General features: G+C 57.7%; 2 protein-coding genes across 5 annotated transcripts in view; both read left to right on the top strand.

Annotated features, from left to right (window-relative positions):
• Positions 1 to 443: 443 nt before the first annotated feature.
• Positions 444 to 6491, top strand: STX5 (syntaxin 5). 2 transcript variants are annotated; one of them, XM_050960450.1, is made up of 12 exons: positions 444 to 626; positions 1859 to 2028; positions 2144 to 2354; positions 2456 to 2526; positions 2837 to 2892; positions 3277 to 3347; positions 3542 to 3658; positions 3857 to 3913; positions 4025 to 4097; positions 4337 to 4437; positions 4522 to 4643; positions 4905 to 6491. In XM_050960450.1, the coding sequence occupies exons 3-12, from the start codon at positions 2163 to 2165 to the stop codon at positions 5062 to 5064; spliced, it is 1020 nt and encodes a 339-aa protein (XP_050816407.1). In that variant the 5' UTR covers positions 444 to 626; positions 1859 to 2028; positions 2144 to 2162; the 3' UTR covers positions 5065 to 6491. The 2 variants fall into 2 exon arrangements, with proteins under 2 accessions (XP_050816407.1, XP_050816406.1); XM_050960449.1 differs by lacking the exon at positions 1859 to 2028 and having other exon boundaries at positions 446 to 626.
• Positions 6492 to 9739: 3248 nt separating this feature from the next.
• The window catches only part of NXF1 (nuclear RNA export factor 1), a 135049-nt gene continuing 128616 nt past the window's right edge, over positions 9740 to 16172 (top strand). For 2 of the 3 annotated variants that reach the window (XM_050960442.1, XM_050960443.1), the window contains exons 1-14: positions 9740 to 9919; positions 10438 to 10651; positions 11036 to 11204; positions 11541 to 11624; positions 12010 to 12114; positions 12419 to 12499; positions 12829 to 12898; positions 12985 to 13073; positions 13197 to 13304; positions 13396 to 13505; positions 15161 to 15197; positions 15291 to 15359; positions 15588 to 15643; positions 15851 to 15958. In XM_050960442.1, the coding sequence (XP_050816399.1) occupies positions 9889 to 9919; positions 10438 to 10651; positions 11036 to 11204; positions 11541 to 11624; positions 12010 to 12114; positions 12419 to 12499; positions 12829 to 12898; positions 12985 to 13073; positions 13197 to 13304; positions 13396 to 13505; positions 15161 to 15197; positions 15291 to 15359; positions 15588 to 15643; positions 15851 to 15958 (1331 nt within the window). In that variant the 5' untranslated portion in view covers positions 9740 to 9888. The remainder of the gene's footprint in view (positions 9920 to 10437; positions 10652 to 11035; positions 11205 to 11540; positions 11625 to 12009; positions 12115 to 12418; positions 12500 to 12828; positions 12899 to 12984; positions 13074 to 13196; positions 13305 to 13395; positions 13506 to 15160; positions 15198 to 15290; positions 15360 to 15587; positions 15644 to 15850; positions 15959 to 16172) is intronic. The other variant, XM_050960444.1, reaches the window with a different exon arrangement.

The raw sequence follows: 16172 nt of genomic DNA, 5'->3' as shown, positions 1-16172 counted from the left end.
CCGTAAGGAGCACCAAGAGCAGGACGTCTGCCACCACGCTGCCTGGGGCCAGCGATTCTGGCCCGGAGAGCAGGCCCAAGGAGGCCGAGGCCGCTGGGGAAAAGCCTCCAGCCTAGAGGGCTGCCCTGTGGCTAAGAGGGGGAATAAACATAACTTTCACATCTGCTTGTGTGCTGGGCTTACTGCCCCCGGGCAGGGGCTAGAGGCGGGGCCAGTGTCCCAGGGCAGCGCCCCATGGCAGGGTGTGAGGGGGGGGCGGGGAGAGCAGCTCTGCACGGGCAGGTTCGGGGGCCCAGTGCCCAGAGGCTGGGTGTAGGGGGGCCGGAGGGGTCCCGTGGCCTATGCGGCCCCACCCAGAGGTGGCCGCGCGCTGAGCCTGCAGCTGGGGGTCGGGCGGGGGCTGGTCCGCTGGGGCCACCCGCCTGAGTTCCCCGCCACGCCGGGGTTACGAGGGGTCAGAACGGCTAATGACAATCGCCGCCCCTTTAAAAAGCCGCTCCTCGCGGAGGGGCGTGGCACGTTTCGGCGTGGCGCGCTGACGCGTTACGTGAGGCGTACGTGGCAGTGACGTTGTACCCGGCCGGTGGGGTCTAGGTTGCAACAAGCAGCGGTACATCTGCGTCTCGGTGAGTCGGGGGGCGGGATCGGGACCCCCGGGCAGGGTTGGGCCCAGATTGGGGCAGCCCCCGCCCGTGTGTGTCCCCAAAGGGGCCCCCGGGCTCCCCTTCCCCCGCTCTGGGCTCCCCAAAGGTCCCTCTCCCCCATCTCCCTCGTTCAGGCTCTGCCCCAGCTGATCCTTGAAGCGTCACTTCTCCCTGCTCCTCCCACCCCCCGGAGTTCCCCGCTCAGAGCCCCCTGCCCAGGCACCCTGCGCTGGGGCCCAGTGGGAGGGGGGGCTGGGAGCCAGGACTCCTGGGTTCTCTCTCTGGCTCTGCCACTTAGCCGTTATTTGCCGTTTTGTGGAAGTCACTCCCCCCACCGCCGCTCTGTGCCTCGCTTCCTTTCTCTGTTTAATGGGGTTAGGGACACTGAGTGGTATGCAGAAGGGGGCTGAGGGGCAGCTCTCACCAAATGGCCTGGTGCACAGGGGTAGTCAATAGGCGGACCGCGGGCCAAATCTGGGCTACCAGACTCTTTTGAACAGACTATGAAATCTTTTTATTTACCAAGTATCAGAGGGGTAGCCGTGTTAGTCTGGATCTGTAAAAGCAGCAAAGAATCCTGTGGCACCTTATAGACTAACAGACGTTTTGGAGCATGAGCTTTCATGGGTGAATACCCATGCATGCATCTGAAGAAGTGGGTATTCACCCACGAAAGCTCATGCTCCAAAACGTCTGTTAGTCTATAAGGTGCCACAGGATTCTTTGCTGCTTTTATTTACCAGTTGTTGTTGTTTTTATTGCGTGTGAAAAATGTGTCTCTGGAGTCTGGACTTGACTATAGCTTGACCAAGAAATTTGGACCTTGACAGAAAATAATTGACTACCCCAACATACGGACAGGGACCCAAGTGCCTTCAGTGTTTATTTACTTCTGTTGGGGAGCCCAGCCGCCAGTCCTGCCCACTTCCTGCCTCTGCTTGCATGGAACTCTAATCCTAATGGCCTGATCCTGACACTGGCTTTTGCTGCCACCATCCCTGCCTGTCACTGTCACCCAGTGTCATATTGTTTGCTGGGCTGCTCACATGGGGACTGGACCTCACTGAAGCTTGGGGCAGGATAGCATTGATACCTCCGGGGGACTTCTGCAGCTGTGCAGTGGGGCGGGGGGGGGGGGGTTCTCCCTGTTGTGCATGCCTGGCTCTTCCCTTGCACTCTGGGCACCGCAAAGCATTCTCCTTTCTGAACTGCAGATGAATTTGTGGGGAAGCCCTTTACATCCCCCTCTGAGCTCATAGGAGCCTGGATCCCCGTCTGGATCTTGTGTCGGGCTGCTCCTGCATGGGCAGGCAGGGGTGCCTTGGAGTTGCCTGACCACCTTGCTGCAGTTAGAGATGAATGGACCAGAGGAGATAATGTGATAGTGAGTGTGCTTGAGGAGTGGGGGTGGGACAAAGGGTTAATGGGGACAGGTGAGGGGGGTGTTGGTTTTCTGCCATTAACCGAGCCCCTGAGCCCATGGCCTCCCCTCTCCCTAGCACCAGGTTATGAGCCTCAATGAATACGAGAAAACGCCACGGCTCTAAGAACACGGATCAGGGCGTTTATCTGGGACCTTCGCAGATACAGGAGCTGCCCCCACCTGCTGCCACCACTGTCACCTCCTCCCTGTCATTCCCGGACACCATGTCATGTCGCGATCGCACCCAGGAGTTCCTCTCCGCCTGCAAGTCCTTACAGAGCAGACAGGTGAGTCCTCATTTCCTGTGGGGCATCAGGCCCACTCCTTGTTAGTATGGGGGATGCTCATCCCCAGAACACCTGAGTTCAGTCTGTCTTTCTCCTTTCAGAATGGGCTGCAGCTGAATAAACCCGCTCTGAATGCCATGCACCAGAGGAGCGAATTCACTGTCATAGCCAAGTGAGTGGGGCCAGAGTGACCTGGTCCTGGAGGAGGGCTGGGCCAGCCAAGGCTTGGGGAGGGGGCTCAGCAACTGGATAACTGGGAGTATGTGGTGGTGGCTCAGGATCAATGGGCAAGGAAGAAATCTTGTGGAACGGTGAGGTAGGCTGCCTGGCCTAGAATGGGGATGGGAGGGGTTTGTCCTGGAGGTCAGGGCTAGGGTAAGGAGGGAGTGCTCTGCTGGTGTGTTTAGTGAGCAGGCCCCAACTAGGGGAGCACAGACCATACCCCACCCTTAACTCTGGTCTCCTGTTCTACCTCCACCCAGGCGCATCGGGAAAGATCTCAGCAACACCTTTGCCAAGCTGGAGAAGCTGACCATCTGTGAGTGGGTGGAGACGGAGGGTAGGAGGGGGCTGCCTGGGGGTGTGGGCTCACACATGGAGGGGCTGCTGATGGCACTGGGGGTTAACCTGGCTTCTCGCCTCTTTATAGCCACTGTGAACTGGAGACACAGACTTCTCTCACTTGGCTGGGATGGGCTATGGGGCCGCTGAGGAGCAGCGAGGGAGGGTAATTGGTGCTGTGCCTGCATGTGTGAGGGGCTGTTAGCTCTGATCCTGGGGACCATGATAAAGCAGGGCATTTGTGGTGGAGAGAAGAAGCTGAGACTCCTGTGAGCTGACCTTGGGGCTGTCCCCAGCCCCACTGCCTGCCAGGTGGGTGGCCTCACAGAGGACACCCCTTGAATCCTCTCTCTGTCCCCAGTGGCCAAGCGGAAGTCCCTGTTTGACGACAAGGCAGTGGAGATAGAGGAGCTGACATACATCATCAAACGGGTTAGTGGATCTAGGCTTGCATCTCCTGGTGGCTGAGACAGAGATGGCCTCTTTATTTGGGAGGTGGGGTTGGCAGGAACGAAAGGACCTGGAGCCTGTGAACAGCAGCCCCAGCTGGGTGGGAGCCAAAGGGCAGCTGGGATCAGGTGGGGGTATGGGCCTCAACTGAGATTGGAGCAATTTCTCTCCCCCAGGACATCAACAACCTGAACAAGCAGATTGCCGAGCTGCAGGACTTTGTGCGGGCCAAGGGCAGCCAGAGTGGGCGGCACGTGCAGACCCACTCCAACACCATTGTGGTGTCGCTGCAGGTGAGGGGGAGTGGAGCCGCTAGAGACAGACATGGGGAGTGGGCGGTGCTCGCAGCTGATGAGGGAAATGGGGTGGCTCTGAGCTGGTGGAGGGGGAATGGATTGTGGAGAGGGCTGTGATTTTGAGCTGGGGTGGGAATAGTTGAGTAAGGGCCCTGCTCCCAGTTCCCTTTTGACCTTTCACTTCCTCCCTTTCAGTCCAAACTGGCCTCAATGTCCAATGACTTCAAGTCAGTGCTGGAGGTGAGAACAGAGGTAAGATCTGAGTGTGTACCCTGTTCCCCTCCCTCCATGGGGAGAACTAGCATGCCAAGATCCCACCTGCCCCCATCTAACCCCAGCTCCGACCTCTCCTTGCTCCCCTAGAACCTGAAGCAACAGCGGACCCGGCGTGAGCATTTCTCCCGCACCCCAATTCCCCTTACTGCCAGCAACCTGGGTGAGTCCAGAGCCCCTTGTCTTGGGAGGATGCTTGGTGGCGGGGGGGGGAGGGGGCTGCTGCACCGTCTAGGGGGGCATAGTTGCCGTCTTCTAGGGAAGGTGGACCAGTAGGTAACTTCCTGTGTGGAGACAGGGATGGCCCTCCCGCTCTGGGAGCCTGGAGTGCGGAAGCCTGGGGCTTGGCTGCAGGGCTCCCTAGTCTCTGGCAGTCCTGACTGCACTGGCTTCTCTCTGCAGGTGGCTCCGCGATGCTGCAGGATGAACCCCGGCGAGCGGGGGATGTGGCCATTGACATGGACAACCGGATGAGCCAGCAACTGCAGCTGATTGATGAACAGGTACTGGTGGGGGGAGGACTGCTCCAGAGACAGGATGGGGGGATGAGGGGTGCCCCAGGCACTGACTCCCCTTCACCTCTCTAGGATTCGTATATCCAGAGCCGGGCGGACACCATGCAGAACATTGAATCCACCATCGTGGAGCTGGGCTCCATCTTCCAGCAGCTGGCGCACATGGTGAAGGAGCAAGAGGAGACCATCCAGAGGTACCAACTTCATAGGCATGGCTGGACAGCTTCCTGCTTCCTTCCCTGCAGCCCTAGTTGGGGGCTCATCCCACATTCCTGAGGCTTGGAATGAGTTCCCCACACAGAACAGTGGCTATCTGTAACTCACCCATGTTGGCCCTGGGGGCAAGCTTCATCTCTGCCACAAAGAGTCTGGAGCTCATCCTCTGGGACTAGGCCTGGTGGGTGGGGGAGTCTAGGGGCCCCATCACTCAGTTGTTTCCTCTCTCCCCACCACAGGATTGATGCCAATGTGGAGGACGCCCAGCTGAATGTGGAAGCTGCGCATTCTGAGATCCTCAAATACTTCCAGTCAGTTACTTCCAACCGCTGGCTCATGGTCAAGATCTTCCTCATCCTCATCGTCTTTTTCATCATCTTTGTGGTGTTCCTGGCCTGAGCTGTCCCCTTGCACCTGCCCTCCCCCAGCACCTGGAGCCCCCGCCCTCTCTCTGGCAGAGCCACTACTGGACAGCTGTGCCCTGGACTCTTAGTTCTCACCCAGGTGTGGAAGCCTGGTGCCAGAGGGGCTCTCCCTCCTCACGCTGTGACCTGTGGACTTTGCTACAGCTCCGGGAACCCCCAGGCTGGACGTCCCAGGACTGAGTTGGGGCAGGCAGGTGCTTTGGTTCCCATGTATGGTAGCGCCAGGACTCTGCAGCAAAGGGTGCTGCCTGTGGGGTGCTGACACTAGTGTTGGAGGAACCTCTAGTGCTGGGACTCTCACCAGAGCCCACCTCACACCTCGTGTGGGACTACTCCTCCCCCTATCCTGTGCAGGGGCTCACCAGCTGTCTGCAGCCAGGACTAACTGCCCTCACCCTGGCACTCATCACCTAGCAGCTCTCTGGTGTGCATGGGGAAGGGGTTGTCCCCTGGACGTGCCTTTGCCAGCCCCGTGGGGCATTTGGCTGAGTGACGAGTTAGCCTCATTCCCCCCACCCTTAGTTGTATTTTGTGTATTTAAGTCTCATCCTTCTCCCATAGTTATGGGGCTGTCCCAAGCACAGACTCCCCACTCTGCACCCCTCCCCGGCCACTTGTGCGCCACTGCAGCTGGGGTTGGCCCTGACAGTTGGATAGGTCTGTCTTTATGGCTGTCAGTGCAGAGGGAGAGGTGGGTGTGTCTCCCCCACACCCTGCTCCTGCTGTTGCTCTGTTGCCTAATTACCACCACATGCTGGCCTTTCCCAGAGAAGCTTTAAGGCCTGCATTGATGGCCCCCCTCGGGGGTGGGCAGCACTGGGCTCCTTGCACCTGAGCTGTGATTGTGGCATGGGGGGCAGAGTTCAATCCCCTCCTCTGTGGTCCCTGCAGTGAGCTGTGTGTGGCTCCTTCCCTTAACATCATAGGAGGTGCTAGGCCATGGTGCCCCCCTCACCATCTCTCTATGGTCTTGCTAAACCCCAACCCCTTATGGGGTGATGCCCCTTCCCCCAGCGGAGTGGGGAGGGGCAGGGGCCTTATTCCTCCCCCTGCTGGTACTCTCACACAATGTCCTGTCCAATGGTTGATTGTAAATAGCCCTGCCCTGGCATAGCCCAGGGCGCTAAGGGCCTGATCATGGTGGCTGAGATGATCCCCAGTCATGACCCTGCTGTGACCTCAGCCCCCCTTCACCTCCAGGATTCTTCCCCACAATCACCTGGTCTTAACATTCCAATGTGGGTGCTTCCCCCTCTAGCTAATGAGAGTCCCTTTGCAGTCAGGTGATGGAGGAGACACAGACCTGTGAGGAAGAGGAGAGGTGTAACCTGCCCCTTCCTGGCTGGGAGGAATGGGCGCAGAGTCAGTCTGGAAAGAAATTAAAGCTTGACTGTAACCCCACCCTGCTGCTGGCCATGTGTCTCCTGCGGGCTGGGCCCTGGGGATGGCACAGGGTTTTGGGGAGGGATGCCACTGTCCTGGGTGGGGAGACCAAGGGGGTCATGTCCACAGGCCCAGCTGCCACCCTGAGGTCTCTGTGCTCTGGTCTCCTCTTAGCTGGGAAGCTGCTGGGAGTGACCTGCAGGTTCCTGGGCTGAGCCTGCTCCCCACCCCTCTGAGCTGGTAACCAGCTGGCCAGCTTCCCTCATATATTGAGGAGTTGGACAGTGTCCTCTGACTGAGAAAAGTGGAGAGGGGAGAGACTGGGGCCATGCAGATCATTGCTGCTGCACTGAGCTCAGTCTGCCCTGCCCTGCCACCTGGGTCATCTGGGGCTGATCCTTTGGGGTTTGGATGGAAAGAGGGAGAGGGGCCTGTGCTTGGCCGCTGCTTCCAGCTGGAACCTGCTGATTGCTCTCTAGGAAAGATGGCAGAGGGAGCGGAACACCAGGTCCTCCTCTGGGCTGAACTGATAGTAATGGGGGGAGTCTGTATATAAACCAGATGCTGGGATGGGGGCAACAGGGCTGCTGCAAATAGGATAATTTAAAAAGTGGTGGGGGTGCTGGGTACCAGCAGAGGGCCAGGCCTAGTGGCAACAATTCAGTTTCTTAGAGCATCAGAACCAGGAAGGAGCAGACATGAAAGGAGAGACCCCTTGCAGGGGATGGGTGGAAGGTTCACTGAGAAGCGTATTCTGATTCACTGAGATGTTAGTGTCCTGACAAGCCCTGCAATGCAAGGCAAACTGGGTGCCATAGTTTCAGGGTAACTTCAACTGTATCCCCCCTGTGGTCCACTCAGGTCTCCAGCTGTCACTGGTCTCCAGGCAGAGACCCTTGTCCCACTCCCTCCTCACTGGGGTTTTGAGGCTGTACAGCCTTCCACTGTGATATCTCCAGCAAGCAGGTTTGTCTCACAGCCAGTGCCTGAGGACTATGACCAGTATGTTGCCAGCAATTACAAGTCACCTTGCAGCTCTTTAAGCACATGTATTTTTAAGGTAAAAGCATAACAGAGAACATCTTTTAAAAAAAAGATCCTAGTCTAGAGGCATGCTAATAGTGGACATCACCCATCTGTCTTAGGAGGCCCCACTCCGCTAAAGTCTTACCAACTATTCCACAAGGGTGGAGGTCCCCCCTTAGACATAAAGTCCTGTCTGTTTGCTGGATCAGAGAAATGGCCCTGTGTCAGTTTACCTTTGCAGAGCAAAACCTCTTGTGTTGTTAGTCTCCGGAAAAGCCAGATTGGACCAAATATTCAAACCTCCCCATGGGAAACAATTCTCTTGAGGTGTTTACAACCTAAGCCTTAAGTAATTGATCTCAGGAGTATTGGTTCCTGGAGGAGTTGTGGTAACCCTCCCCCCCCCAGGGCGGCCCAGAGGATTCAGGGGGCCTGGGGTCTTTGGCGATGGGGGGCCCCCGCTTTGGCAGTAATTCAGCAGCGGGGGGTCCTTCCGCTCCGGGACCCACAGCGGGAGCCCCCCACCAAATTACTGCCAAGACCCAGCACTTCGGCATCGGTTTCCACTTCTGCAGTGATTCAGCGGCGGGGGTCCTTCCGCCCCGGAGCAGAAGAACCCACCCCGCTGCTGAATTGACAATGACAACCCGTAGCAGAAGCAGCTCCGGGGGGCCTGGTCCCCACAAGAGTTTTCTGGGGGCCATGGAGCAAGTGAAGGACTCACTCCAGGGTCCCCAAAAAATTCTTGTGGGGACCCCTGTGGGGCCTGGGGCAAATTGCCCCACTTGCCCCCCCTCTGGGCGGCCCTGCTTCCCCTATGGAGTGCATACAGTCCCTGGCCCACAGAGATACATAAAGCATTAATATGATTTGGTCACTTAATATGATATGATCCCAAAAGATACTGCCTGGGGCATGTTTTTGGGATTGCCTGTTCTGGTTGTGGATGATGTTTGTGGGATCTCTTGCAGTCTCAGGGCCCTGGAAAGTGTGTCCATCCTACCAGTTGCTCCTCTCCAGGTGCAGTACCTCCCACTTTCCACCTCTAGTTATTAGTTGGTGTGTGGTAGTGTGTGGGAACCTTAGTCCAGGGCCCTGTTGTGCTGGCACTGCTCAAACAGAGCAGAGACAACCTGTGACCCAAAGAGGTTGCAAATAGTGCCAATCTCAAGGGGTAAAAAAAAAAAAAAAAAAAAAAAAGTTGGCCCCCATAAAAATCACCAGATTTCTATTTTAAAAAATGATCTGGGGGGAGTTGAGTTCTTTTTGGTCTGGTTCATAAGGGTTTCAACTTTTCCTCTCCAAACATGGGGGCTAGAAATGAAAGTAGTGGTTCCTACGTGATCTGCCTCCAGGGACTTTAGGAGAAACAGCACAAAACTCAGGATGAAATGGCAAGTGGGGAAGGGCTGAGGTTGTGCTCACTCATCCTGGATGCATTTACCGTAGTTTTGCACATGGCACTGGGAGAAAGTAGGCTGCTTCTGCACCTCCTTTGCCCCTGAAGTGGGTTTGGCTGCTGGAATACCAGCCCTCTGATATGTCATCCCCAGTGCACAGGGTGTCATGTTGTCCTAATGGATAGAGGACCACAAGCTTGCATGCTGCCTCTATACCCACAAGGAAGGCAGGACCTTTGGCAGAGCTGTGGCCCCCGTGGGTGTCTGTCATACTGTGCAAGGAGCAAAAGGAGTTATAATAGTCCCCATGGATGCTGAAGCTTGGGGCCTTCACAGGGGTAGTCCCAGGGATGAGGCCAAGGGGGACAGGAGAGGGCAGCTGTCCAAAGATGAAGCTGCAGCCACAGAATATGGCCAAGGATCCACTGGTGGGACTGGAACCCAGGATCTTGGGGGTGTGGGATGGGGAAAAGGCAGATGATCTAGGTAGCTAGTGGTCCCACTGCCACATTCTCTGCTAGGATGCCACTTGAACGCAGATCCAATGGAAGTCCCGGCTTCTGCAGGTAAGACTCGAACCCTCAGCGCAGGGGCAGCGCTGTCCCCGAAAGCCCCTCCTTTCAGCCGCAACAGAAACTTCGGAAAGGAAAGAGAGGGGGCTTTTGTGGACATGCGCAGCGCAGCGTTCTGAGCCGCGTTGAGCGTCGGTTTTTCTGAGCATGCGTAGTGTCTCCACCTCTTCGGGGACAAATAGGGGGAGGTGTAACTTCTCATCGAAAAGCGTCCGACTCTGCTGAACTACGCATGCGTAATGCCTCCGGTCGGGCCGCCCACCGCATGCGCACCTCCCGGGAGGCTGTCTACGCATGCGCTCGGTCAGCGGACCGGAGCCGAGTGGTGGGATCGTTGCCTAGTTCCCTCCGCTCGGCCAACTAGCGAGATTATCCTTCCCCTCCCCCGCCCAGCAGCGGCGCGCGGAGCCCCCCCCGATGGCGGAGGAAGGGAAAGGGGGGTACAGCGGTGAGGGGGCTGGGTGACGCGGGAGGGGCTGTGGCTGAGGCCTTTGGGAGCTCTTGGGGGTGGCGTTTGGGGGGCGGAGCCTTGGGGTCGGGTGGGGAGAGGGTTGGAGGGCGGCGCTTTGGGGGTGGGTTCTGGGGGGCCTGTGCCGGTCTCGGGGGTGGGCCTGCGGAGGGGGTGCTGGACGGGGGCTGTCTCTGTTGTGATCTAGCTCGGGCTTCCCTGTCTGCTGGGGGGTCCCTGCTCCCTATCTCCCAGCCCAGCGTGGGGAGAGGGCAGGGCGATGAGGGGCTCTGGGGGGGATGGGTGCAGTGGAAATGCTGGCGGGGGGGGGGGCGCTGGGAGCCCCGCGGGATGGACTGGGAAAGCGGTGGAGGCGACAGGGCCTAATGCGTTTTCTCATCTCTCCTGATGCAGACCTAAGGGCTCAGGAGGGTTAGGGGTTAGCGTAGGCAGTTTCCCATGTGTCAAGCTATCAAAGAGGGAATGGTGTCTGATGCTCCTCCTGCTCCTTTGCACAGAACATGATGACCGTGTGGGCAGTGCAGGTGGTGGTGGGGGCTTCGCTGGGAGGAGAAGGAAAGGTCGGGGTCCGTTCCGAGGCAAGATGTACAGTGAGGGGAACCACCGCTCGTGGAGCCGGGGCGTAGCAGGTCCCAGCCCTTCTGGTCAGCTGGAGGAGAGCGACGGAGATGTTCCCATGAGCGACGCCCATGACAGTCTTCGAACCAGATAGTGAGTGAGAGGTGCTTTTGGGCATTGTCTGTGATGGAATGGCTCAGGGTGGGGGAATGCCTTCTAGGGGATGCTTGTTTCAGTCAGGCCCCAAGGTGAGGGGACTGGTTGACTTAGGGAGGCAGGGAATGGAATCTGTGGCCTTTCCCCTCCAGGGGGCACAAGCTGCACTCCAGCTCTTGATTGGGGATGAGGGGAAAGCTGCACTGTTCCTGTGCTGGTGATAAATAGGGTCTCTGTGTCTGGAGGACTGCTGCAGAGATTTTATTCTAATGCAGCGATGACCATAGGGTTCAATCAGATATTTCTGGGTTCCTTTAGCTTTCAAGACAGACACACACACATGTCTCTAATGCTAAGCGCTTGAGTCCTTCTGCTTCTCAGCGCTCCCTATGGGTCACGGCTGAACAGGCGAGGTGATGACTGGCACAGCCGGGGCCGGGGAGGTGCCACCAACATCCATGTCACAGTGAAACGAGACCTCACCCCCCAGGACAGGAGTGACAGTGCCAGCCGCAGCAGCAGCAGCCGGAGGAGGTGGTACAAGGTCACAGTGAGTGCTGGAGAGTGAGGGAGGGAACAGGGAATTTGGCAAAGCCCCTACCCCACAGCCCTGGCACATCCTGGTAACCCAGGGCACATCCCTTGCAGGTCATCTTGCTGTCCTGCCCCTCTGACTCAGTTTGTGAAGGGGGCATAATGTCCAGCCTAGCTGCCAAGTGTCTGATCAGCAGGCACTCCTGGGCAGGGGGGATGGACCTTGTTGTTCATTGGTTGATGCTCCTGGTTCCTAGGAGCAGGGCTGTTCCCTGAGACCTCCGTAGCTCCCAGACCCATAGTTTGCTGCCAGCTTACTGACATGCTACTTACAAGTGCCTTTTTTTCCTAGATTCCCTATGGAAAGAAGTATGATAAGTCATGGCTTCTGAGCTCTCTCCAGAACTTGTCCAGTGTCCCTTTTACTCCAGTGGAGGTGAGAGCTGCACTGGGATGTCATGCAGGCTGTGAGCAGGGAGGCAGAGTCAGGACTCCTGTGTTCTATCCCTGTTTCTTGGAAAGGGAGGGGAGTCTGGGAGTCAGGACTCCTGGTTTCAATTCCTAATTCTGGGAGGGAAGTGGAGTCTAGTGGTTGCAGCAGGGGGGCACTAGTAGTCAGGCCAGACTTCTGGGTGCCCTTCCTGGTTCTGGTACAGACTTGCTCTGCAGGCTTGAGTGAGTCAGTCCTCCTCCCTATGCCTCAGCTTCCCCAGTGGAGCTGCGGGGATGGGAATGGCTGCAGGCAGGCATAGCTCAGCCAGGTTCTTCCTGACAGGGCGGGGATACCAGGGCTCTCTGACTTGCTTGGCTTCTCCCCTCAGTTCCACTACGACCAAAGCCGGGCCTACTTCTATATTGAGGATATGGCAACAGCCAATGCGCTCAAGCAGCTGTCCCGCAAGATCACAGATCGAGACAATTACAAGGTATGATTCCCCCTCCCCTGGGCCATTCTGTGTTTAGCACCTGGCTGGAAAGACCCCCATGGGTGAAGGAGGGATATAATGCCTAGAGCTGGCCTTGTGCCTTCCTTTCTCTGGGGGGCCCCTTGGGTCTGGCCAGGTCTCTGCTCTTCTGGCAGGATTAGCATGGGAACAGTCCTCACATAGCCTGAAAGACACCTCTCTGCACTGCATGGGCCCCCTCTGTGACACCCCCAGTACCCTGACATGGGCTTCCTGCCCCTTGTTGGCTCTTGCCCCTCTGTCACCTAGCTTGCCTCTCTTCCAGGTGGTGCTAATTGTCAACCACTCATCTCCACCCCAGTCTGTCCAGAAGGAGCTGAAGCCGGAGGAGATTGAGCAGCTGAAGGTGAGTGGTGCAGGTTAGCTCTCTTGTGCCCCCACTGGGCTCTGCAGGGGAGACCCATGGGGAGGTGCTTCAAGCCTGCACCAGCTCTGGGAAGCTCTAGGAAATGGGGCACTATTTCCTGATTGGGGGTTCCTGGTGCATATTGGGGTGGGGTGTAGGGGAGAGGAGCTTGTCACACTGCTGTGGGCCTGGGCAAAACTACCCCAGGACTCCATCCCATGGCACCTAGGGGAGCCAAGCAAGGGACCTGCCTGCCTGCCTGCCCCAGGCCCTCCACTGCTGGGTTTTGCAGACCAATCCCCTCTGACCCATGGTCTCTGTGTTTTCAGCTCACCATGAGTAAGAGATATGACGGGTCCCAGCAGGCCCTGGACCTGAAGAGCCTTCGCACAGACCCAGGTGCGTGTTCTCCTGACAGGTGTGGGGCGGCTGGTATCGAGGAAAGGGTGTTGGTGTGGGGTGCTCAGCTTGTGCGTCTCTTCCAGACCTGGTGGCACAGAACATTGATGTGGTGCTGAACCGGCGGAACTGCATGCAGGCTGTGCTGCAGATCATTGAAGAGAACATCCCGGAGGTGAGGGGTGGGGGGGTCATCCTGGAACCTCGGTCTGGGCGCTCAGCGCCATGCCACCCTGCTAGGGATGGGTAGTTCTGTCTTGGATTCTCCTCTGACCCTCTGTCCACTCTGCAATTGCAGCTGCTCTCACTGAATCTCACCAGCAACAAGCTGTACCAGCTAGATGACTTGGCGGAGCTGGCCCAGAAAGCCACCAATCTCAAGATCCTCAATCTGACCCGCAATGAGGTAGATGCTGCCATCATCCCCGGTCCAGCCACCCCTCCGTGACCTTGCACTCATGCTTTGCCCCTCTTCTTCTTTTTTTTCCCTGCCACAGCTGAAGTCTGAGTGCGAGCTGGACAAGGTGAAGGGGCTCAAGCTGGAGGAGTTGTGGTTGGATGGAAACCCTCTGTGCAACAATTTCCGGGACCAGTCCAGCTATGTCAGGTCAGTGACAGCCTCTGGGGCCTGTGGATCGCCTGGCCCCAATCACTTGGCCTCTCCTGCCCAGTGGAGGGCAATGCAGCGGAACGAAGATGCCAGTCCCTTGCTGGGAGCTGGATCTCAGCCCCTCTTGCAGTCACCCCCCTGATGGTGTCTCTCTCCCTGCATCCCTCTCTGGTTGTGCTGAGGCTCTGGGCCCCTCCCTGGGGCTCATGGGACCTGAGTGCTGCACGGCTGATGATGTGGTTTCTATTTCAGCCAGTTTGGAGCCCTGTCCCCTTTCCCCACAATGCACTCTACTCCCCTAAAGTAACAGCTAGATTCTGCCTCTACACTGCTTTCCTCTCCCCCTCTCTCCCCATTCCTCCTCCCTCAACCTGGGCACTGGGACTCCAGGATGCACAGCCTCTTCTAGTATCCCTGTTCCCACACTGGCCATGGGAGAGCCACTGTTGCCACGTGGTCTCCCCAGTTGCACACAGGAGGGGCTTGTTGTCTCTGCTCCTGATGGATGTTTAGGGGGCTGCTCCCCCATATCGCTCTGCACCAAACAGTCCCGGAGCTGCTGTTATTGCCAGTCCCTGCGCCCCCTGTTTGACCCTCAACGATGGCTGGCTAGCCAGAGACGGGTAAGATTCCTCACGGAAGGAACAACCTAAGACAGGCACAGCCGTGCAGTGGCCAAACTAGACCGCCCGGCGGTCAGCGCAGAGGGGTCCTTCCTGGTGTAAGGGCCTGGCACATGCTCCTTTGTTCTCTCACGCTCTCGGTGAGCAGCTGCACACAAGCCCATCAGCGGCCCCAGGTCCTGCCATAGCAGCAGGCATGGCTAGGACTGGCTCTGAGCAGGAGCAGGAGGCCCGGGCTTTCCAATGACCAGAATGCTGTGTTCTCCCGGAGTGAGTCTCCCTCAAACCTCTGCAGCACCAATGCGTCTGAGGTAGATGTGAGGAGCCAGGCAGGGGAGGAAGAGGCTCTGCTCCTGGGCTCCCAGATCCCTCTTTCCTCCTGTTCTGTCCTCCTTTCCTCTGTTCCATTGCATCCCTCTCCTCTGTCACCCTGCCCCACGTGTCATGGCGTGGACATTAATTAGATCTGGGCCTTGATGCAGGAAGCTTCCCCCAGCTGTAAGTTGGTTGCAATGACGGCGGCTCCATGATCAGTGGGAATCCATGTCCTCTCCCCCTGCCATCCTGCCCTTGTCTTCCCCTCCCCACCCCCACTCTCTCTCTCTCTCCTCACTGGAGAATAGCCGCATAGGTGAGTAAGAGCCAGGTAAGTGTGCAGCCCTTCAGTCATTAGGCACCAGCCCCATAGTATTCCTGGGCCTGTAAATTGGCCAAGGCTCCAAGATCTGGAGGGGGCAGATGTAGTAAAGCCCTGGTCTCTTGCCCCAAGATCCTTCACTAAGGCAGGGGGGATATCTGCTCTGTCCCTGCTACCCAGCCCCTCGGTGCTGGGTCCCTTCCCTGCTAGGATGAGATGGAGTGCTGCATTGGGGAAGGGGGAGTGTGGTGGGCACAGGGGCATCCCTGTTCTGTGGCCTGCAGAGTCAGTGCCAAGGGCATGGGGGGGTGGGGTCAGGGAGGGAAGGAGGCCCCATAGGGGTCAGGCTGGCCCCTGGCTGGCCCCACTGATTCATGTCCCATTTTTGACAGCTCCATCCGACTGCGGTTCCCGAAGCTTCTGCGCCTGGTGAGTGATTTGCACTAACCTGGGGCTGTCCTGTTCAGGACCCACTGCTGGGGCACTCTCTGCTCACTGCTCTACCTTTTTGCCTCTCCGCAGGATGGCCACGAGCTTCCCCCTCCTATTGTCTTTGATGTGGAAACACCCACCACCCTCCCCCCCTGCAAGGTAAAGGGGCCAGGGAGTGGGGGACTTTGATTTAGGACATTAATCACTCTGCCAGCAGGATGGGCTCTGGTGCCAGACTGGGGAAGGCACTCTTGGGGTGTGGAGAGGGGCTGGTCTGTGAGCCAGGGCACTAATCACTCTGCCAGCAGGGCAATCCCTGGGGCAGGGGTGTTTTGGGGGGAAGGGCTCTGAGCCAGGGCACTAATTGTCACATTCTCTGACACACAGGGCAGCTACTTTGGCTCGGATGACCTGAAGGTGCTGGTGCTTCGTTTCCTGCAGCAGTAAGTACCTTCATGTGGTATGAGTCATTTTTGGGAGCTAGAATGGAGGGAGGTGGATGGGGAGGGGGCATATGGGTCATGTTGTTCCAGAGTCACAGGCAGGGGGCACAGGGCATTTAGGTGTGGAGAGAGCTCTGGGGCAGGGATAGTGAAGCCACTGTCCTAGCAGCACAGCTGCTGTTTGCTAATACACTCTCTCCCTGTCAGGTATTACTCTGTATATGATTCTGGTGACAGGCAGGGGCTGCTGGATGCCTACCACGATGGGGCCTGCTGTTCCCTCAGCATCCCTTTCCTCTCCCAGAACCCCTCCAGGTACGTCCACCAGGGGTTAGTGACTGCTCTCCTAAGGGACCGTAAGGCTGAGAACTCGGACGCCTGAGTTCTATCCCTGGCACAGGAGGGCTGTGAGGTCTATGGGGTGGGGGGCTGGGAGTCAGGATTCTTGGGTACTGTCACCAGCTCTTGGAGGTGAGTGGTGTCTTCTGGCTAGAGCAGGGGGGGCTGGGTTCTATTTCTGGCTTGACCC

The sequence above is a fragment of the Gopherus flavomarginatus genome, chromosome 6, assembly GCF_025201925.1.
Source record: "Gopherus flavomarginatus isolate rGopFla2 chromosome 6, rGopFla2.mat.asm, whole genome shotgun sequence".
Lineage (NCBI taxonomy): Eukaryota > Metazoa > Chordata > Testudines > Testudinidae > Gopherus > Gopherus flavomarginatus.
This window is presented reverse-complemented; position numbering and strand designations above follow the sequence as displayed.